This window comes from Alligator sinensis, unplaced genomic scaffold, assembly GCF_000455745.1.
Source record: "Alligator sinensis unplaced genomic scaffold, ASM45574v1 scaffold973_1, whole genome shotgun sequence".
Taxonomy (NCBI): domain Eukaryota; kingdom Metazoa; phylum Chordata; order Crocodylia; family Alligatoridae; genus Alligator; species Alligator sinensis.
Genome location: NW_005842622.1, coordinates 442,288 through 465,376, shown reverse-complemented (window position 1 = coordinate 465,376; position 23,089 = coordinate 442,288). Strand labels below are relative to the sequence as shown.

Here is a 23,089-nt window from a genome sequence, read left to right as displayed (position 1 = left end):
AGAGAGGAGATACCTTATTTCTAGTGAAAGAGGGAAACTTTGAGGAGAACGCTGCTCACCTTTGATTACTAAGACTGGCCATAGTGACAACAACCAGAGGGAATACATTTGCCAGAGCTTCCAGCAGCTATGTTTTTCATCAGAGGAATTTGTTTTCTCATGTTAGTCAACAAGGTAGGATAAACACACCTGCAAGCTATAAACAGGTCAGAGAAGATTTTTATCTTCTAGTAGAAGCAATGAGACATGACATGACATGAACTTCTCCTAATTGTAAGATTGCACAGTGTTTATTTCAGGAGCTTGAGTGATTCCTCATTTTCCATGAACAAGAATGTTTCTATGGTTTAAACAAAAGCTGCCAGCTGGCCTGGCTGTAGCAGGAAAAGATAAAATCATGGGGTCTCCTGTCCTGTTGGATTCCCTTGATGTGTCTTCTGTGCAGGACTAATGAAACAATAATTCCTTTGTATGAGAACTGTCCCTTCCTTCAGCAGATTGTCCCAGCAAAATGTCTCCTAGAAGGTTTTAGAGTCCTACAGCTGTTAGTAGTGGTAGCTGCCATCTCACAAAGCCAAGCAGGGGGTTCTGCTGGAGTTGTATTTTTCTTTTATTAAAACATTGGTCCCTGTAACAAGCTGATCTGTGAGAAGACCAAAACCAAGCAACTGGATTTAAGGTTACTGATTTGGAATGGATCAGCTGACCCATCCGTTTTCTGAGGTTCCTCTGAGTGTTACCAAGCAAATGGACAACTTTCTAGTAAGGTAGGTATCAGAGATGACAAAGCCAGGGAGGAAATGACAACTGAATTCAGAACAAACCCATTCTGGAGATTAGAACTCAAAGAACAAAGGATATAAACCTTAAAGAAAAGCAAGCTGTATGTTTGGAAGTTTGCATACCAGAAGCTAGAACATATCCCTGCTGGACCAGAGAAATTTGAGATGCATTCATGGAATCAGAAAGATGGCAAGATAAGGCATTCTTAATGGTGTTGCTAATACGAAATACTAACCCATCATTACCTTGCACTAGAAAGTTACAATATTCAGCAAGATATTACTGGTTATACTGCTAGAGCTCAATATAAAAGATGACCGAGATTGGTTTAAATTCAAATGTCCAGGATGGTAACAGTTCGCTCTAATGACTGCTAGTGATATTTAGGGATTGTAATCTGATGGGTGCATAAGATAACCTAAATATTTAGCTCCCTTCCCCCCCATTCCTCCTGCTCTTTGGAAACCTTCGGTCTCAGTGGGCAGGTTGTTACTGTTCTCTGCAATGAATTTTCTGCCTCTAATAGAGTAAAATCAGAACCTTGGGTCTTTTATATTTTTTCAAAATGTGGCAGTAAATATTATGAATGTCAACCCATGATCCTGAGCTCTCTTCATTTGGGCAGACACCCATTGATTTCAGTGGCACCATCAGGATACTGGGCTCTACCTGTGTGCTGGTTGATGGATTAGGGCAAAATAATGTGCTTGCAAACTTGCAGTCAGGTAACTGCAGGAGTAAAACTCTGTTTTTCACATGGAGGAGTGGGTCTTGACTAAACAATGACATTGGGGGCAGGAGGTTAGAGGCTACTTTGGAAACTGTAATCCTTAATGTTTTCTGAAGGCTGCATTTCTCTCTTTTCAACTGTATTAAACCAGGGCCTCTGGGTCTGATCTAAAGACTGCTGATTTCACCAGCAGACTTTCTGTTGCCTTCAATGGGCCTCTGGCTTCAGGGCTGGGGTGGGTCAATAGCAGTTGCTTCCTCCCTCCCATCTGAGCTGCTAATGGATTTTGGTAACTATGTCTTGGACAAAAAAGAAAAGGTTTGGACAAATTAAGACTCCTGCTAATCTATGGAATGGTTCATACCAAAAGAAAATCCAGACCAGCTTTACACTCAGCTGAATTTGTGAACAGTTTGGAAGATGGCTAGGGTGGGAACTCCTCTTTGCTGAAGCTTCCTGCAGTATTTGTGCACTAGATGAGCACAATGCCTGCAATCATTCTTGACTCCTAGCGCCAAGGAGAAGCAGTTTCCTATTCTATGTCCTATTGTTGGGCACCTGCAGAACTGCAGAGACCCAAATGTCTACCTAGTAGCAAAACTAGAGGTGAGCGAGTGGGGCACTAGCCCTCGGCACTGATTTAGAGGGGGTACAAGACTGGCAGCTGCTGCCTCTTCCTAAGGTGTGAAAATTGACTGCGAGGAGAGTGAAAGTGTTGCTCTGTTTTAACCTCTCCTTTCTTTCATTCCCTGAAATAGAGAGCCCCAACCTGCTTGTTTTTTTTCCCCACCAGCTTGTGCTTGTGTGATTATTATGGGCATTTTGAGTCATCCCTGAGGACTTTGCCAAAAGTCTAAACTCTCAGGTTTTTAACAGGTTGCCTGAACACCCCCCCACCCTCCCTCAGTAGCATTCAATGAGACAGGAAACTCCCCTCAAATTGTATATGCAGAGAGAGACTGAAATCTGATAGCAAAACACACATAAATGACCCCCATCCCTCCCCATCACCACACCTCCCTATTAAGATTAGGTTTCATTTATGGAGGTAGGCATCCAACCAGAGATCTCCAGATTTCTTTAGGGACCTATGGAAAGAGAAGAGAGGCATCAGAGTGGTCTGGGAGTCAATAACCTCCAGTTACAGAAATGCTAACAGGAGATGCCTACTTCTGCATCAGGTTACTATTCCTCAGGAGGCCAAAAATTCTGTCCCTAGCTTGCATACATAAAGTAAGAAGATATATATCAGTCTGTCTTACCTTCTAGATATGTTAGATTGTTGAATTAAACTCTATTGGGCAGATCCTAAGCTAGAGTCTATCATATTACTTTGCTGATCTCACTGAAATTATACTGAGGTACACTCACTGAGTGCATCTACACATGTGCTTTACTGTGGAGTAGACTAATAAGCTCTGCAGTAAAGCATCACTGTCTATATGTGTGCCGCTATTAGGATGCAGTAAACTAATTTACTCGGGGAGGGTACTATTTTATGGCAGAGTAATTAACTGCACTGAAACGCACGTGTAGAGAGTGACTGGGTGGGGGCCAGGCTTCTGGCTGCCCCCTGGCCACACAGTTCTGCAAGTTCTGCACCCTTGTGCCCTGGCCAGTCCCTCCACTGCCTGATGCTGCCACCTGGAGCCTGGGACTGACCCCTGTGCCCCCTGCCAGCCTGGGTCTGCTCCATCCCAGCTCAAATTGCTGTTGTCTCTAGCACACATGTAGATGCTGTGCCCAGGAGCAGTTTACTTTGGCGGAAACAGCTCCAGAGTTTATTGCTTCGCTTTAATTTCACATGTAGATGCACCCACTGAGGATGTGACCTAAAAGAAAACAAAAATCATCTGCACAAAGAACAACTGGCAACTAACCAGAATTCATACTAAAAGAATTTCCCTTTCCCTTTCCCCCCCCTGTTGTTCTCCTTCATGGGTTCCAGCCACCATCAGCACTCCTAAAACAATTAATTATGTACCTTGCAAGAGAACTGAGCTATGTTGGATCAAAACTTCCTAGTCACAAGACAATCCTTGGGCTTGGGAATACTCTGCATGGTTTATAATCAACATTATGCAAGTGTGGGGGACTTCTCACGTATGAGGTTTTTACTCTCTCAAACAGGGGCCACACAGATGCTTCCCCATGGAGTATGTGACATAGTTGCTACCGTGTTCAGCTGGCTGAAATGGCTGTGATACTCTTGCCAGCAATGAATAGCCCTGTATTCCATAGGGGCTCTTACTGTCTTACTGGAATGAGGTGGGGAAAATATCTTTGAATTTAGATCTATATTCACCTATCTTGAGGTTGGCAAAGAAAGGGCTATATACTCTTCCTTTTCTTGATAGCAGGAAGGTTTTATTATTTAGATGTGATTGGGATATAGCTCGACATGCTTCGCAGCAGGAGCTCCTATATTAAAGGTCAAATAAATTCAGTGCTTGGTTCATTTGAGGGAACTTGTGTGTGTTGCAGCCACATGAATTGAAAAATGCCATGCTGACAAATGCCAGGTAGGTGACCCATGCACATCAGAGTAGCACTCAATGTACCTGAGGACAAGAGGGCAGGAGCAGAGATGGTTTTCTGCCCCATTTGAGATGGATCATCATCTTGCCTATTCATCTTAATTTCTGCCCATTCTCCCACCTAAGACGATATTCCCTATGTCTCAGAACTATCAGATGAACAGGGAGATGCTGTAGGCAATGACACAGTTGCTTCTCAAGTTTAAATAGGCAACTACCAGTATAGCATGCTGGGAAAAGCATCATAAACCTAATAATCACCAAGCAAGCAACAAACCCCTGGCTATGCAATGCTTTGCTGACCAGGATGGAAGGCACTCTGTGTGTTACAGAATTGTGCCTGCTTCTGTTTTGGGGATTGCTATGTCTCTTGCCTTCCTATGATGGTGTGATCTAGGTTCCCCATTGATCTAAACTGTCTTCACCCCATCAGAGGCAGTGGCATCATATCACGTCTACAATAAATCAGTATTTCTAAAATGGCAGTCCAGATGCTTTTTCATGTGGGGCAACAAAACTGTCATTGCACTAATGTTTTAAGCTCTGATGCCATTTCTTAAGGTGCAGGGGTCAATAAAGCCAGAGCTCTGTATATTAGGGGGAAAAAAAGAGGTTACCAGAATGCTGGCATTGGCTCTGCAGCCTCCAGATAGTAATGAAAGCCCCTTACCCAACTATGTCTATGAAAGCTCTTCCAAGAGTCTTCTCTTCATAGTGGATTCCATGCTTGGCGCACAATGATTTCACCAGCGGTTTAATCTTCCAAAAGTTGTGACGTGGCATTGTTGGAAACAGGCTTGAATAAAGAAATACAGAGAGCCTGAGAAAAGCCTAGCAACAGTGCTCAGGGGACATGCATTTCTTTCTGCCTCCTCCTACAGGTAATTATTTCTCCTTCTCCCTACACAATATAGGCAGATAGAACAAAGTGAGTGGAATGCAAGCTTTGAAGTACTCTCTTTTAAGGATGCTCTCGAAAACAAGTACAATCATTCCCATTCCGGCTGTGTCATGCACCAAAACAAAAACATCTTTAGAAAGAGAATGAATGATTAGCTTGACAAACAGAAGGAGATGCTGTCACCAATACAGATGGCGTGTTAGTGTAGTAGGCAGTAAGGAAACATTGCTTGGCCTACTGAGGTGGCTGCCATTCCCTTTGGACAACAGCTAATTGTCTGTTGCTGAAGTGAATTGTCAGTGACTTCCTTTCATGTGCCTAGATGCTCGCAAAGCAGAGAAACAAATAAAGAATTTGTGGTCACATTACCCTATGCTGCTCAGTTGGGATTTGTTTTATTTCCTAAGACAGCTTCCAGGCCTTTCAGGCCTGCCTTCACATGATCTCTGCTTTAAAATTCACATTCTCCTGAGTAACAAGTCTGAAGAGTGGATCTAAATCTGTCAATATCTTTGAACACTAGTATTCCTCCACTAGGTATAGGAGGGGCAGAGAGTGGGGGGCGCTGCTCTATAAATTGAAGACTATTCTTGGCTGGTAGAAGACAGAAAGACTTGATATAAAATAGATAGAAATGCTCAATTCTGAGATGATTTAGTGGCCATTTTAATCCACAGGAGCCTTTCCATTGACTCTGATCAGTGTCAAATTAAACTTTAAGGTCATGAGGGTGAAAAGTTAAGTTGCTTGTGGTGATAGGTGAAAAATATTTGTGCTAACTGTGAAAAGAGATTAACTCCAGTTGATTTTCTGATCTTATAATATTCATTGGTACACATTCATGTCCCTTCTTCTCCCCAGCTACCATTTGCCCTCTTTGATCCTACCCCTGCCCAGACTGCCCAGGTTGTGACCTTCTTGTGTCCATAAGATCCCTTGCTGTCATGCCAGACTCATACTCACTGGTGCTCAATTTGGAAGTTCAGGTGTCCGGTGAACCAGTCATTGAAAAAGGACTGCTCAATATTGCACGTGGCAGCCAACTGCAAAAACAAGAAGATAATCATAAATGCCAGTGAAGCCTGAAAACACTTGATGCCACTGGGCCCTTCCTGCATGTGACAGACACCAAAGCAGAGGCGTAACAGTGCAGCCGGGTGCCTAGAACAGCAGACTTCTGGCTGCTGCTGTACCACTGGCGTGATGAGGTAGCCTGAGAGATGCTTCATATCAAACACGGAGATGTGCCTCAATGCACCAGCAACCTGTAAGGCAAAACATTCGCTCAGAAGCTTTAGCTCTAGATAGGTTCCCTATATTCCTCTAAGCCAGTGTTAAACAAAATATGGTCCAGTAGCAGGGACCCCTAGCCCCTCTTCCTTGAGAGGTAGGGAGCCAACACCAAAGGGCTACAGTTATGTAGGCAGCTGGGCAAGGAGCAGTTGCAGAGCAACATGCAGCCAGGAGAACCTACAAGGGGTTAAAGGGCAGTACAAAGTTGCAGCCTAGTAGCTAAGTTGCAGCACCTGGTATCAGGTTGAGTATGGGGCCATGTGGTCTGAAGGGGCAGAGCTCGAGCCTACTAAAAGCGTGGATCTCTAAACCAGAGGGCTTAGTCTGGCCCTATTGCCTTCTGTGAGCAGAATTTCTGCTGGCCTGAAATGTAACAAAGGGGAATCCAACTAACCAGGTACCTTAAGACTTGCAAAGAGCCAGCAGCCAAAGGGTAGGATGTGACTTGGGCTCAGGGGGGGCCAAATGCACAGATGCTTACTGCACAGTAAATTGGTCTACCCCATGGTTAATTTGCTACCTGCAAATGCAGGTAGTAAATTAACTGTGGAGTAGTTACTGTTCAGTAATGCATGTGTAGATGGCTGACCAGGAGATCACTCCCTGCCCCCAGGAGCTGCCTGCTGCCAGGATGGGCTCCAAGCTCAGAGTCTGGCCAGGACAATGTCCCCCGCCCTGGCAGCAGACAGCTCCCAGACTGGGCTTTGCAATCAGAGCAAGGGCTGGGAGACTGCTCCCTGATCCTGGGAGCTGCCTGCTGCTGGGGTGGGTGCTCCAAGCTCAGAGCCCACCCCAGCAGCAGGCAGCTCCCAGGATCAGGGAGCAGTCTCCCAGCCCCTGCTCTGCAATCAGAGCAGGGGCTGGGACCTCCCTGCATGTGCAGATTTCCCCCCACAGCCTGACAGTTTCCGGCCAGCCCCAGGCTACATGGGGAAGTCTGCACATGCAGCCTGGAGCTGGCTGGGAATTGTCCTGTTGTGGGGCAGGTTCCAGCCAGCTCCAGGCTGCACATGCAGACTTCCCCACACAGCCCAGGGCTAGGTTCCAGCCCTGCAGCTCTCTCGGCCCTGTGCTCTGATCAGGCAAGTGAGGCATGGGGCTTGGAAAGAGCTGTGGGGGAGGGGCAGGTCCCAGCTCCCTGTCCTGACCCAGCTGGGGGGCTTGCTGCTAGCTGCTCCACTGGTGGGACAGCTCCTGGCCACCCCTGGCTGAACAGGGACTCCCCCTCAGCTGGGGCTCACTGCTAGCTGCCCCACCTTCAGATCAGGGCATAGGGCTGGGACCTGCCCCTCCCTTGTAGCTCTTTTCCAGCCCCATGTCCTGATCAGGGCATGGGGCTGGGAAGTAGCTGCAGGAGGCAAGCACAGCCAGGCCAGCCCCAGGGAATCCCCGCTGGGCACAAAGCTTGCCCCCATATGCACGGGGTGAGACAGCTCTGCAGCAACTCTCCTGCCCCACCCACATCGTGACCCCTTCTAATGTGTACAGTGCCAGGGATGTCTCTTGGCCCTGTGCTCCCTGTCAGCCCCTGGGCTAGTACCCACAGAGAGCCTGGAGCTCCCCCAGGCTGCTGCAGGGGGGTAGAGCAGGGTAGGAGCAAATCTGCTCCCAACAGGGAGCACATGTAGACGTGCTCCCCAGTAGGCTTACTGCGCAGTATTTTTATCGTGCAGTAAGCCTACTTCAAATTAATTGCTCATGTAGACATGCCGAGGGAGACCCAGAAGGGGTTTATCAGTAGCTGGCATGGAACTGGAGGATCAAATGTAGCTGACAGGGGTGGATAGGAGGCCACAAGGGTGTCTGAGGGGCACCCAGCATATTGCTCTTAGAGAGTCTAGGACCCGATGTGCTGCATGGGACTGAAGCCCAGTTTAGAGGCTGAAGAAGGCAGCTCTGCAGAGTCAGGGGCTCAGGAGGCTGTGCCCAGTTAAAAGGCCAGAGGCTCTCAAGAAGTAAGCATAGCCTTGCTGGGACCAGGGGGACCATGGGCCTGGGATACATTGTGGGCAGCCTTGCCAGGGCCAGGGGTGCTAGGGGGCTGGCCAATGTGAGATAGGGCCAGGGACCTGGAAAATAAGACAGGCCCTGGGGTGGGAAGTAAAGCCAAGGGGCTGACACCAAGGAAGCCAGGCCAGGACTAGAGTAACACCTATAAGGTATGGGCATGGGTGTGGCTGTAGGAGAGGATGGAGGCCACAATTTTAGTCTTCAGGTAATTGGGGCTCAGGGGCTGGATCCCTATGTAGACAGCCAGTATCCTGAGGGGTCAGAGCCCTACAATGAGAGCCAATATGGATTGGGTTGGAGTCCCAAGGCCAAAAGACTGGGCAGTTGGGCTGGAGCTCTGAACCAACTAGGCCAAGTCAAGCCCAAATAGGGACAGAATACAGAGAGAGCACCCAGAGCTCACCAGCCTTTGAGGGCAGCCTCCCTTCTGTATTAACACCACCAAGGCATGACAAAGGCAAGGCAGCAGGGTGAGACCTTGAGGGGCTGGAGTGAAAGTGGGGCAAGACTAAGGTGGCCATCAAGGAGCATCACAGCCACCCTTAGGCCTTATCCTGCCACAGGCTCATGGGCCAGATTTGGCTTGCAGGGTTTCCTGCAGCTCTGGAAATTTATCGGCATGGTGAATGGTGGCAGCACTAATTGTTGCAACTCCTGGAACTGTGACAATTAATACTATTCATACTCATCTTGCCACTAAGTTTCTGGATCTGTGGGGAGCCCTGCAGGCCAGACTTGGTGTGTGGCAGGCAGTGTTGTGATCTTGCAGAATAACAGGGCTGACCTGAAATTATTCTCACTGTTTTAGGTGTTGACCTGATCTCCTTTTAATTATTGTAACAGTAACCTCCTTATTTTTAACAGGAGGAAGTTCCTAGAAATGTCTATCATTTCCAAGCCAGAGGCTTGGAGGAGAGGAGAAAGGGTACTAAAAACCACACTATGAGCTCCCCTGCTTCTTTGGGAGTAAATAGTTGCATTGCCTTTGGCTAGCTCCACAGGTCCAAGTTGCAAGTTGTAAAACCTGTGGCTTTGGCACGAAAACTGATCAACAATTCTCTGTTCTGTTTCAGAGCAGGGACTGCACAAATTAGACAGCAGACTCATGATTTGCTTAACAGGATACAGCCTTTAGCTATGGCCTATGCTCTCTGCCTTGAGAGTAAGTGGAGGAAAAAAAATTAAATTGCACGTCTAGCCAACTGTGTAATACTGAGAAAGTAGAGTGGAGAGTTGGGAGGAAAATGCAGGGGTATAAGAAAGTTCCCTTCCTACTCCTACAAAAGGTTTTCACCTGATGCCCCTGAAGCACAAAGTTTGAATACTAAAGTATTTTTTCCTAAGCTTCTGTTACCAATAATTATAAAACGTATATATCCTATCTTAAAAGTTTTATGCACTTTGTTTTGCTAAGCCATTGAAATCAATTCTACATGGTGACTACACAAGAAGTGCATTTCCAAACCATGCACTTAATTTCTAAGCTCATGAAGAATCCTACAGACCTCAAGAAGTTTTACTCGCATGCTTCAGGATAACAAAATACTTAAATGCACCATTGGATCTGGGCCCAAGTGAGTAGGAAATCTTGCCAACCTTTGGAAGCTATACCTTCAGGAAGACTACCTCAGTAGATATTGTTATTTGATTTAGGGGAGAGGTACAGTTTTTACTGATATCACCTCTAACCCAGTGTGAGGTACCTTGAACCAACTGAGACCTGAATTTAGTTCAGAACACTATGGGTAAGATGTTGTATCCTCTCATCTGGAAGTTTACTTAAAGCTGTGGAAGGCATTTTAGAAATACTGCTGCTTCTATCACTGGTTTTCCTATAATGTGTTCAGACTTCATTTTTTTTCCTTTAAACTCTTCGTGAGGAATTAACTGGTTTGGTGTGCCCGCAGCCGATGTCCAGGAAGCTGCACTGACTTATATCATCTGAAGATCTAGCTCATTGACTTCCATGGAATTATTTCTGATTTACATGCATGTGTTCCCAATGGGCAGATCTAAGGTTTTGAAAAGGGGGGTGCAGATGATGCAACTAGAGATGCAGGGACCCACTCCCAAAGCGGACAGATCGTTCCACAGTAGCGTCTGCCAGGGACTTTCTTGAGTCCCTGAAGCTGATGTATCTCTCCCATGTATGCACCACTGTCCTCAGCTGACCCGGGAGAAGGAAGCCCCAGAGCCACTCCTGTCACTGCAGCACCTGTTTGGAGCACCCCACCTGCATGGGGTGTCAGGCTTAGCCAGAGACACCAGTGGTGATGGGTGGGTCACCCCTTCTTTACCTGCCTTCTGCTTGATCCCTCTGGGTATTAGGCCTATGCAAAGCAGCAAGTATTCAATTCTGATTCGGTCGATTCAGAGGGGATAGTGATTCAATTTGGTGATTCAAGTCACTGTCCCGATTTGATTTGGCCGCATCGGATTCAGAGATTTGGCGCTGATACGGAGATTCAGCCATAGATTATAACGGGGAATCACTAAAATACCTATAAGTGCCAATTTTACTGATTAGGTTTGCTGAGGGGTTTCTGTGAAAGTGCCCCTCAAACTGTTGAAAGCAAAACTTGTGTATCACTTGTGTGTGTTAAGAGGTGTAAGTTTTAGCCGTGTTGGTCTAAGAACATAGGCAGACAAGGTTCTTTGGGTCAATCTGATATCTCTTATTAGATCAACTGAATAGTTAGAGAAATATATCTTAGCAAGCTTCCGGATTTAAAAACCCTTACTCAAGCTGAGGAAGCATCTGCAGTTGGTGTGTGTTCTCTTCCTGGATGGAAGGAACAGTAAAGACGCCAGATGCTGGGCTGCAGGTAAGAAAGGCAGTCAGTGAAAATGTAAATTGAGGTGTCGGGGGATAAGAAACAGGTGGGGTGGAAGGGGGTGTAGCAGTTAAATAGTGGAGAGGTACCTGGGGAGTCCGATGTCAGGCAGGTTATAGTGTGTCATAAAGCCAACGTCTATATTTAGTAAATGATTTTTTTTATATCCAGTAGATTTATGAAGTGAAGTTTATAGGTTTGTCTGTGAAAAGTGTTTCATAAATTCAAACAAGCACTGAACCTCGCTAACCTCATCACCAGAAGCAAACTTCCAATAGCCCAAAACACACCGAATGGATTCAGACCATGCCATGACAAGAAATGCAGAACCTGTCAACATACCTCTAGTACCCCCACAATTACTATATTCCACAACAGAACCATCACCATTCCTGAATCTTACAAATACACTTCCAGGAACGTTATATACCTCATCACCAAATGCCCTGATGGAAAATGTGTAGGAGAGACCAAACAACAACTGCGCACCAGAATGAATGCACAATGAAAATTTATTAAAGACAAGAACACTCAATTACCAGTGGGGACACATTTCTCAAAAGAAAACCACTCTCTCTCCAATCTCTCAGTTGTGATCCTCAAAGGAAATCTATAAAACACCTTTTGTAGACAAGCCTACAAACTTAACTTCATAAATCTACTGAATATAAAAAATCATGGACTCAATATAGACATTGGATTTATAACACACTATAACCTGCCTGACATCCGACTCCCCAGGTACCTCTCCACTTTTACCTGCTGCATCCCTCTCCCCCACTGCCCAGCTATTCTCTAAGTAGCAAATTTAATTTCTCACCTATTTTTAGGGTGAACAGAGTTGGGAACATTAGTACCATAGCCATTACCTGAGAGCTGAGCCAATCTCTGTGCTTCTCATTGTCAATTTCCATTGGAATATGGTTCATCTGTGTTACCCACACAAACCAGTGACTTTCCAGAAACCTTCAAAAGGAAGAACAACAGCTGACATCCCAGATCAAAACACAGTCCATACAAATTGCCATGGCGGTGCAGAGTAGCCTAGGTAAAGCTAACAACAGAGGAGATAAAGGGAATGGAATATAGATTGTAGTCCTGTTATATACAGAGGAGGCATAAGATATCACAGAAGTATTTCTTCAAGGGAATGGTGAAATCTCCGATTCTGAAGAATGGAAAGAATCAGTTCTGCATTAGGTTTGTTCTCTCTTTTGGCGTTCCCTCTAAGGGCTTAAAGCACTTGGGATACTGCACCATGTTAATCCTTAGCACTCTCTCCTTCCTAGGTGGATTGCTTTTTCATGCTGCTCTCTGCCTTTCATCTCAATTCACCTCTTTGCATGTCAGACAGTAAGAATGAACCTGGAAACACACTTTGAACTCACATTGATCCCAGAGATTGTGTTCTCTCAACCCCTACCACTCCATGCCCTCAGTTACTGATCGTTTTCTGGTTTCAGCCTCAGTAGAGGCCAAAAATGGAACAAGCCCTAGGAGCCAAAATGCCTAGGCAAATCTTCTTCAGTTTGGGACCAAATAGAGACCCTGCCTGGGTAGTTATATTGCTTATACCCTTGTTTAGCACTTTTTCTTTAAAAACGTAGATGAATTCAGTCTACATGGTTTTCTGCCTTTTCCCAGAAGTAACTTCAAAAATAAGCCAGAAAGAGCAAGGTGAAGAAGGATCTAGTAACTGTTCTCAGGTCTTTTCAATGGCCTTGGTGGTTGCTGTACACCCCATGTGCACTGTGTAGTATTTTAACCTGGCAGCTAAAGGATTAAGGTCTGACTTCTGCAATGTGACGCACAGCTTAATTAGAACAATCTGAGCTTGTGATTCCCTGCACTGCCTAGATGTGCCTGGGGTCAAACTAAAGGTAGAGACTTGCATTTATATTCTAATAATAATGATGTCTCTGTACAGCTTGTATCTTCTCTGAGCAATGAGGGCACCTATACATGTGCATCAAGGCTGCTCCGATGCACTGTAATTACAACACATTGGAGTGGACTCAATTAACTGAGTCTGCTAGAGCGTGGTAATTACCACAGTCCAGCAACTCCAGTGTCACATGCATCAACATCCCCGCACTGAAAAATGGTGGCAGGGGTGCTTTAACTAAAGCTTGTTTGAGCTTTAGTTAGAGCACCCCACTGCCATTTTTTTGGCATGGGGCCACTGATGCATGTGATGCTTTGGGCACTTTAATTAGATCTGCTCTCAGAGCTGCTCTAATTAGTGCCCTCCCCACCCCCTCACCTCCTGGAGCATGTGTATAAATGCCCTGAGAGACCAGCAAGTGAGAGTTTTCATAACTGATTAAAATGCCGGGCTTCTCTATAAAACTCCTTGGACTCTTTCCTTATTATCTCAAATTTAAGTCAACTATTGTTGCTACGGAAATGCTGCTTTGTGATTCTTCACTAAGAACAGGAAGCAATATTACTGGGAGGAAACCTGATCCTATATCCAACCGAAACAAGGACATCCAGCAACAATAGCTCAGCTGTTATAGGATTTCCAACTTGACTGAAGAAGGAATTGGCTTGCTAAACTTTTAATCACATGAACATTTACCATGATTTGATTAATCAATTTAATGACAACTTTTGAGGGTCATATTTCTCTAAGGACCTGATCCAACATCAGTTGAAATAAGGAAGTCCTAAATCATGGCCAGAGTAATTAAAATAACATGGAGATAGAATTCAGATCCCATAATTTAACGAACCTTTATATAGTTTTTCCTTTTTTTGGGTAGAAGAATCATCTTTAAATTAATGTCTTCCTTTTTTAAGGATCTGAGCAGTAGAATTGAATGTACACCTGCTTGCACCCTGGGCATGACTTAGCAGGGTCACAGAAAGTACTTCTAGGATAGATACATGAATTAAATTATGTGCTACAGTTTGGAACATCAGTCAATCATAGTGTAACCTTTTGAGTGTTTGGTATAAGCCCTGTTCTGTGCCTCATCCACTTAAGATGTGATTGGTTGCAATCTGTCACTCCAGAGCTGGAGCATTTTAAGTCCAGCTGTAGCAGTTTGTGCTTTTAGCTCAGGTCCTAAGTTGAATTCTTGGTGTAATCAGCTAAGAGGTAGTCATCACAATGGCACCATTTCTATAACGGGAATATAGAAGTAATGATCCTTGAGAGTGTGGACTAGGGGCCACCCAGCAATGCACATTGCCATGCTGTGTGATCAGACTGTAAGTTGGTGTATGACTTCTCTCTGACAGGAACTGGAAGTACAGTGAAGATGGTTTTCCCCACTCAGAAAAAGGGAACACCCTCCATTGTTCCTAAGCTACTCTCCAGCTGATCTGGGAAGAAGTTGCAGTGAAGGGCTGGATGACATGGAGCCACTGGGGCAACTTCACGTGTGTGTGGGAAGGAGGATGGAGAGGTGTGCAGAAGGGAGGTGAAGATGGAGAGTCTCATCTGCCTTCACCATCATTAGGGACTTCTTAATGAGAAGGCAGACACTGAAACCCAGTAACAGACCAATTGGTGTAGGGGTGAGCTTGAAGAGAAAATAAAATGGAGGTTAAGGGGGAGATTGAGACAGGGGAAGCTAATGAAGGTAGTGATAGGAAGCAGCAGAGACTGGAAGGGATGAAGAGAGAATCTGGATAGTGTGATGTAGAGCAGAATGAGTTTAGCTTGGCACTGCTTATCCCCCTAGGATGGTTTATGGTGCCCATGGTGAAGGGAGGGGAGAGCAGTGGGGAGGCCCTTTATCTCTCCTACCTGACAAAGGTGAGGAGAAACAGGGACCCCAGAACTCCATAGAAAGGGATGAATGTGATGAAGTAGCGTATGTAATAACTGAAGGCCCAGATCAGGTCCTAGGGAGAGAAAGAAGAGATTATGTATTACAGGCAATGTACGGTCTTCCACCTCCCTCTTTAAACCAGCTGTCCTTGCAATAAGGACATAATCCTCTTCTCTCCCTCCTCAAAGAAGGTTCTTTTGGGTATCAGTTGGGCCTTTTCTTCCCCACCCTCCAGATGAGATGGGGCTCGATGCACAGGACAGAGATGTTCTTTCACTCACCGCCCAGAACTTGTGTCTGATCATGCTCATCATGATTTGCATTTGGAAGTACACGGGGATGAGGAGAGGTGGGAAAACTGAAAAGCAAATGCAAGGTATCAGCCATCAGGAGGCAACTGACTGTAACATGAGATAAATGGACACCCTGGGAGATGGAATTATGGACAGCTGCCTGCAAAGAATAACTGGGGGAGGAGGGGGTGAGACCTGTTAATAGGGAACCCACAGCTCTTTCCTACTGCTTCTCTATGTCCTTATTACCTTCAGGTTCTCAAGCAATTAGACCTTAGGCTATGTGTTCAGAAGCCCAGTGCTTCTGCTGACAGGTCTTTATGCTGAGGGCTGTCACTGACTCTCAACCATTTGCCTTACTTTATTTAGCCACTTAGTATCAGTAATGATGTGATGAAGAAAGCAGGGCACCTGACACACAGCAGGTAAAGTGTGAAAGTGATTACAAGCTCTAAAAATGGATTAATAAAAAGGTGAAAAATTGTTCTCCCAAAGCAGGAGGGAGTGGAACAGTAAAGGGGCATTTTCTACCCTGTGAGCACTTTGGGAAATGAAAGGCACAGTGCAGATACTCACCCAGGAAGAAGTACTCATGCTGATGGTTGTAAGGCAGGTACTTCAGCTTCTTCTTGCCATACTAGAAGGGGAAAGTAGATGTCAAAGATCTGGCTCAGCTTGTTACACTCATAGATAAGGAGGAACCTACTGAGGATAACTCTTTAAGTTTAAATATCTCTAGTCAGAGCTGGAGACTTGTGGCCTAATCTGGTCCTCCTGAAGTCAAGGAGTGTTTTGCTATCACTTTAAATGGGAGTGGGATCAAATGCTCACAAAGCTGTTTCAGTTTCCTGCTGTATCTAGACTAGGGTACTTGAAAAATAGGTTAGCCAATCACAGTCAGTCCTACTGGAGGGGTGTGGGTTGATCTTGTCTTGACAACTTGTTTTGGCACGACTTCCTAGTGAACGCTGCATGGAAATCCCCTTTGGATTCTTCTATTCTCTTCCTAAATAGAGACGATTAAACATACTAATCAACATGTGTTTGCAGACTATTTCTTGTCTTCCTATTTTGGGCCCAGTACAGGAGCTGAGGAATGCTTCTTGTTGGTGGGAGCAAAAGAGATAGAAATGTGGTAGGACTTGTTCTTTTTTCTACCATGGACCCTGTTTGATTTAAGAAAAATTATCAAGGACAGGTAATCAGTGAGAAAAGAATATTATTTCCAAGTTTCCGTACATAAGCCCAATGGCATTCACCTTTGTGAAACACTGTCATGTGTAACAGGGTGACTGGACCTTTTGATTAAAGCAAATCCTGTTCACTTGTGATAGAATAGGTGCATCTTAGTTGCACCTGATTAGTAGGAAGAGGTGACACCTGGAGCTAATAAAGGGAGAAAGAGGAAGCAGGAGTTCCTTCGACTGTGTGGTCTTGGGATCTCTTGCGAGGTCCTTAAACAAGGCTAAGGACTAGGATGGTAGCAGAAGGGCTTGGATACTAATCTTCAGTCAGTCATTCAGCCAGACAGGACTGGAGAAGACTGTGGGTACAAAAAGTAGCAAAACAGTAGAAATGGGAAAGTGGTAGTCAGCGGTGCCTGTACACATGCTGGGAGGCTGCTACGATGTGTGATGACCATGACGCATCAGAACAGACTAGATTAATCGAGTCTGCTGGAGTGTGCTAATTAGTGTGCTTGTGTATCAGCGTGCCCGTGCTTCAAAATGGTGGTGGGGGTGGTTTAATTAAAGCTTATTCAATGAGCTTTAGTTAAAGTACCCCTGCTGCCATTTTGAAGTGTGGGGACATTGACACACGAGACACTGTGGGCTCCTTAATTAGAGCGGCTCTCGGAGTCACTCTAATTAAAGCCCACCCCCGAACACATGTAAAAACATTGCAGATGGCTAGAGAGGACAGTAGAACAGACACAGCAGATGGTCATTCCCACGTACTTCTCCGAGATGGAGGGCTGCGGGGAGAAAGCTAAGGAATGAAGGAGGCAGAGGGGCTCGCTGTCCTGTCCAGAATAACTGTAATGAGATGTCAAACATTGGGCTGCTAACACTAAGGTGTTGGGTCATAGATTTGGTTATAGAAAGAATATACTCAAGGTGATTCTTTTTTTTGATGAAGCGTAAATAAAAACAGGGTGAGGTTTGGCAGGGCCACTGTGGCCGATGCCCTAGGAAAAAGGCTGTGGAAAGAAACAAAGATGAGAGCAGATTCTGATTGCTAATTATCTTTTTGTGCAAAATTTTAAAAGAAGGTTACATTTTCTGCAACATATATATTTTTTTTGAAGAAGACCAGAGCCCAACTTTTACTGAAAATTGAATATTCTTATCTGAAATATTTGGATTTTGGTTCCCAGTTCTCATTAAAGAACTGGAAAACTTTGACCCCAACAAAAAGTAATAATCCAGTTAAAAAGGTTTTCTCATTTTGCTTGAAACATTATTTTATTTCTCATTGACTAAAATATTTTGACAAAATTTTAACCAGCTCTAAGGAAAAAAAAAACATACTCTCAGGGGAAAAAAAAATGCTTTGTGGCTAAGATACTGGATCAGGATGTGCATCAGGAGATCTGGATTAACTGTCAATGCTGCACAGATTTCTTGTGCGACCTGGTGATTGAGTCATTTCATTCCGCAGTGTTCCTCATCTACAAAGTGAGTATAATAAGCTTTCTTTTTCTTTTCTCCCATTGGCTGCCTTACTCGTCTATTTAGATTGGATAGGTTGGAGAGTGGGGACAGTCACCCTTTATAGACACCGGTACACGTTTATGCTGCAGCACTGGATGCTTTTAAAAGGGGTGCCAGGTGCCACAGCACAGTATGCATCAGTTCGCATGCAGAGCAGACTCGACTAATCGAGTCTGCTCCAACGCACCGGATCTCCAGCGCATCTCCGCATGAAAATGTATGTGTATAAATGCTCTGTGTCTTGTGTAGAGCCTTTCTCAACAAAGTCCTGAACTCAGCTGAGGCCTGTGATGATCTCATCTTAATAATAAGAAACCAGTTGCATAGATACTTTTGATTCCATTAAATCTATATAATGGCATTGTGGATTTACATTGTGCGGGCTACTCTGAACGGACACGGCCTATGGCCAATCTTAGCATGCACAAAGAGGGAGTGTGTGTGAGGTAGCTTACTCCTGAAGTAAGCTATCTCTTCTAAGGGTGTCCTCATGGGGAGTTAGTGCAGAGTAGCCTAAGCACTGTAAATTTACGTGTTTGCTTACTGCACTGTAGCTTCCCTGTGTAAACAAGCCCTTCGCCTCCCTGCAGCATTTGTAACTCAGGCAAGCTGTGCAAAGTAATAGCCTGTAATACTGTGTGCAGTAGCACTGATGCAAGTTTTATTATGGTTTTGTAACGTGTTACATTACAGGTCTGCAACAGGGGGTTGGACTATCTGACCTCCTGAGGTCCCTTCCAACCCGATTCATTTATGATTTTGCTGTTACTAATAAGCAATATCCATATGGTTATGGCAGTAAAGTTAAACTACCAGAACTGTAAAGATAGTGGCAGAAGAATAGCAGGTACACATGACTGATAAAATCAGGTCACAGACAGTCTGGTAGTCTCCACCATGCAAAATAAATCTACAATGTCCATCTTGTATCCAGCAGACTGCTGCTGCTGTTAGTGGCAGTGGGGAGGCCAAGGCGTGATTAGACCAGGTTGAGAAGTGATCCCTCATAGTAAGGGCTATGCTCAGAGCTGAGAACCTGCCACAGTGGCTGTCTTTCATATGGAAGAGGAGAGTATCCTGCACCAGCAACCTAATACTACCAATTGTGAGAAGTCCTTTGCTTGGTGTCTCCACCCAGTTTTCTTGTTTTAAAATCTCTGATTCTAAGGTGCCATTCCTGTTATCATTTTTTTTTTTTTTTTTGTCCCAAGTAATCTCTTGATTTCTGGGGCCTGTGATTTATGCCCCCCTCACCTCCCCACATAGATTTAGCTTCTGTTGGGGCTCTGTCCACCTTCACTGTACATCACGAGGGCTCATATTTGTCACCAGTTTTCTGGGGTTCTCTCCTGTGTTCCCCCCACTAGTACTCTTCTTTTACATGTTTATCCCCAAATTTCTCCTGTCTCCTTGTACAATTTTTATTGACTCCCACCCCCAACTATTTTGCCCCTTTCCCTCTCACTGAGTGAGGTCTTCTGGGGTTTGTTCATGTCCTTGAGTTTGATCCAACAGATCAGCACCCTTTGTCACTTGTAAATTCCTACATCTTATGCAGCACCAATGACTTCATAGATTGCAGTTTTATTTGGAGGAAATTAAGCAAGATCTGAGCTCCACAGGGCTGCATATTTGTCTCCATCAGAGAAAGGTCTGAACACACAAGAGCATCCGAATACAATTATGGTTTACATACTTCTAACATACATCTTCTGAGAGCAAGAGTTTCTCCATTGCCATAAACATCCATATTTTGTTATTTCATGGCAATGGGACTATGACCCTTGTGCAAAATTCACTCAGCAGGAGCCAGATTTTCACAAAATAAATTGGCATACTTCATTGACTTCACTATGGTGATGCCCCCAGTATGAAACCTCCTCTGGGTCTGAAGTGATGGATTTAATTGCAGTACCTTAATATACCCTGTAACTAAGTGTGCAGTGTGGCTCACAGTAGCTGTGGGAGCCATGACCAAGAAACTCAGTTGCAGTGAATAACTGTAGCTTCAGTGATTTACACAGTTGAGGACTTGGACCATTGTCTTTGAATAAACTGGTTTTCCTTGTTTCTCAAGGAGGCATCCTGTTTCTGAATTGCTTCTGTTTTTGCTTACTCAAGGGCGGGGGCAAGTCACTTGCTGCTAGCCTATGCTGGCAGAATACCATTCCACCCCATGCTGCCAGCTCAGCTTTGCTGGCTGGTGCATTAGGAGATGTAGTCAAGACTCCATTTGTTCCCTGCCAGTTCCCCTACTAGCTCTGGTGGGGAAACAAGAAAGTATTTTGCACACCTTTTCCTTGCAAGCCCACATCTGGACTAGATGCAGGGACACGTGTCAGGGTTTAATCTCCATAGGTACAAATTGTTCAAGAAGGACTGGCAGGGAGGAAAAGACAGGAAGGAAGCAAGGGGAGCAGCAAAATGAAGACACCAGATTTCAGAAAGGCAGGCTTTAAGAAACTCAGGGAACTGGTAGGCAGGATTCTCTGGAAGACCAGTCTGAGAAGAAAGGTTGTTTAGGAGAGCTGGTCTTACTTTAAGACTATTGCTCCTTGTCCTGTCTGCTGTGGCCACAGAAAATACACTATCTGCATCCTCCATATAATGATCATTCAGCTATTTGAAGAGAAACTTCTGGAGATGGGGAGCATGACAGAATCAAGCCCCAGAGGTGGCCACAACGCCCCTTGGTGGCTGCACCGTTCCTGCCCTGCTCAGGCTCCTTAGGGTACCCTCCCCTTCCTCTTGCCTGTACACCTTTGTTAGGATTAGTTGGTTATAAAAAGGGAGGCTGCCACAGGATCTCTGAGTGAACCTTTGTCTTGTTACTGGTCAGTGGGTCTCTCTCAAACCCTGTTGATCTCCGTCCTATCTCTCGGGCATTAGGTGGGGTCCTCCTGGCCCCTTCCGTGTTCTAATGCACCAGTTCCCTTAAGGGCTAAAATCCCGCCTTGTGCCTTAACCTCGGTATGCCTCTTAGGCGCTCTCCTGCAGTCTCCTCATAGCCCCTTGTAGCCACCTCCACTAGCTTAAACTTAAGCAAACAAAAAATAATAAGCAACTGCTTAACATAAACCATCTCCCCCTCTTGGGGTTCAACAGCTATTTGTCTAGCCATCCTCCCACAGGGCTCTCACCTTCCTGCCTCCAGAGCATTTACTGCCTGCCAGCATCTTTCAGGCAGCTCCTCCCTGCTGTGAGCTCTGTCCCTGTAGACAGCACCATCCTTCCTCTCTCCAGGTGCTGGCTTTTAAGCTTCCCAGAGCAGGGCTCCTCTTGGGTCAGGTGATTCTCTAGCCCAGAGGTTCCCAAACTCTGACCAATTGGGCACCACCAATTTAAAATGATACAACCTTAAGTACCACCAGCACATTTTTGTCATATAAAGTCATTATAATAAATCTGCTAATGCGTACCACTAACAGTTGTCTGCATAGCACTGGTGGTACCTGTACCACAGATTGGAAACCACTGTTCTAGCCCCAGCATAGCTCTCCTTCCTTTATTCTGATATGCAAACTATGACTGCTAGTTTCGCTGCCATACCAGTACCCTTGCTACTCAAACAGGACTCTGCCCTACTGTCCTACTGCTGGCCGGCTAGCCCAGCAATAGGTGCTTGCAACCTGGGGGTTCCTGGCTGCTTATTCCCTTGCAGCCAGCCCATAATGAGCAGTCCTTCCCTCCGAGCTGGGGAGCTTCCTGCAGATGCTTCTTCCTTAAAGTAAAGGAGTCCCCGGTTCCTTGTTACAGAGGGTTTGATTAGGTGACCTCCTGAGGTCCCTTCCAACCTTATTATTCTATGATTTTGATTGCACCCCTGCGTGGGTGTTCAATTCAACCAAGACTGGTACTTGACATCTAAAATTGCAGTACTATAGGATTCTGCACCCTATACGATTTCCTCAGATCTTGTCTGAAGCTGGATAAAGCAAAAAGAAATCCTTGCACCCGTGTTACCATGATAGCTGCACTCAACTGAATTGCAAGGGGTCCAGTTAAGCACACATTCCTACTCCTGCTTAGTATATATGGAAAATGGCTACACAAATATTGAAAGACTCTCTATGCCAACATGAGATCAACTTTTTAACTGAATCTATTTGTACTCAAAAGTGAGTGTCCTCTGCCATTCTCTCTCTACACCTTAGGTCATATTTTTGGATGAAATTTTTTTACTGGCTTTCTACATCCTGTTTTCACTCCCATTCCTATCATTCTCCCTTCCCCTCCCCACACTGCAGTTCAAAAATACAATTATCTTTGGGCTGGGAATGGGGATGAGAATTTATATTGGTTGACCTAATCAAGGCCCTTGCATCTTTCCAAAACTTGGGCCCAACTCCTGTCAGGCAATTTCCTTTTGGGTTGGGATACTTCTTCTCTACATTTCTTTGATATTGAATCTTAACAACCAGAGTTGGGTCCATCAGACACAGATCACCTTTTTAAAATTTCACATACACAATATTTTCTGAAGACTTTCAGGAAAAGTGCCACTTTCTTTTCATCCCACTGTCTTACCTCAACAGGCTGAGAATCTCCCAGGACAAAAATGTGTATCATGTTCACATCTGGGTCCTTCTTGAAGATATTGGGCTTTGCATGATGCTGGAAGTGACGGTGATTCCACCAGTTTGCTGAAGCACCCTAGGGATGGGAAGAAGGAAGAATAGTTAGTCTGCAAAAAGGCATAGTCTCTCCCTACTAGAATATCTATTTCAGTGCAACTTTGATTATACCCAAACGATTGACTATCTCTTAAAATTGTTCTAAATGTTAAAGAGCTACATCCTTAGTTGATATAAATCTCACTAATACAGAGGAACTGACTGAGACTATAAAGGGGGAGATACTATGGATAGAAGCTCACTCTTGTAAGGGAAGGAAGGTTTGAGAGTAGCAGGATAAGAATAAGGGAGTTCAGTACACTCAGGGAGCTTGTAGGGAGACTGTCTTCGGAAGATATTTTTAAATGATGCAAGAATGTAGAAGAGAGGTCAGTTTCTGAAGGAGACCACAAGGAGTTGTTAATGAACAACTGAAAGCCATCTTGATATGGAGGAGAGAGGGGAAGCATCATATGAGACCACTGTGGCTTCCTGAGGAGCTCCCTACTGATCTGAAAATCAAAAAGGAATTACAGAAAAAGAAGACATGAGGACACATAGTGAATGAAGAGCACAAAATAGCAGGAATTTGTAGGGAA

At 45.0% G+C, this 23,089-nt stretch overlaps 1 protein-coding gene across 1 annotated transcript in view; it reads right to left on the bottom strand.

The window, feature by feature from the left end:
- Nucleotides 1-592: 592 nt before the first annotated feature.
- Nucleotides 593-23,089, bottom strand: part of LOC102382989 (fatty acid desaturase 2) — a 37,101-nt gene continuing 14,604 nt past the window's right edge. Inside the window, exons 5-12 of the mRNA XM_006033329.2 lie at nucleotides 22,405-22,530; nucleotides 15,740-15,800; nucleotides 15,152-15,228; nucleotides 14,846-14,943; nucleotides 11,958-12,054; nucleotides 5,915-5,994; nucleotides 4,721-4,846; nucleotides 593-2,601 (exon numbers count right to left, since the gene is read on the bottom strand). Coding sequence (XP_006033391.1) covers nucleotides 2,550-2,601; nucleotides 4,721-4,846; nucleotides 5,915-5,994; nucleotides 11,958-12,054; nucleotides 14,846-14,943; nucleotides 15,152-15,228; nucleotides 15,740-15,800; nucleotides 22,405-22,530 — 717 coding nt within the window. The 3' untranslated portion in view covers nucleotides 593-2,549. The remainder of the gene's footprint in view (nucleotides 2,602-4,720; nucleotides 4,847-5,914; nucleotides 5,995-11,957; nucleotides 12,055-14,845; nucleotides 14,944-15,151; nucleotides 15,229-15,739; nucleotides 15,801-22,404; nucleotides 22,531-23,089) is intronic.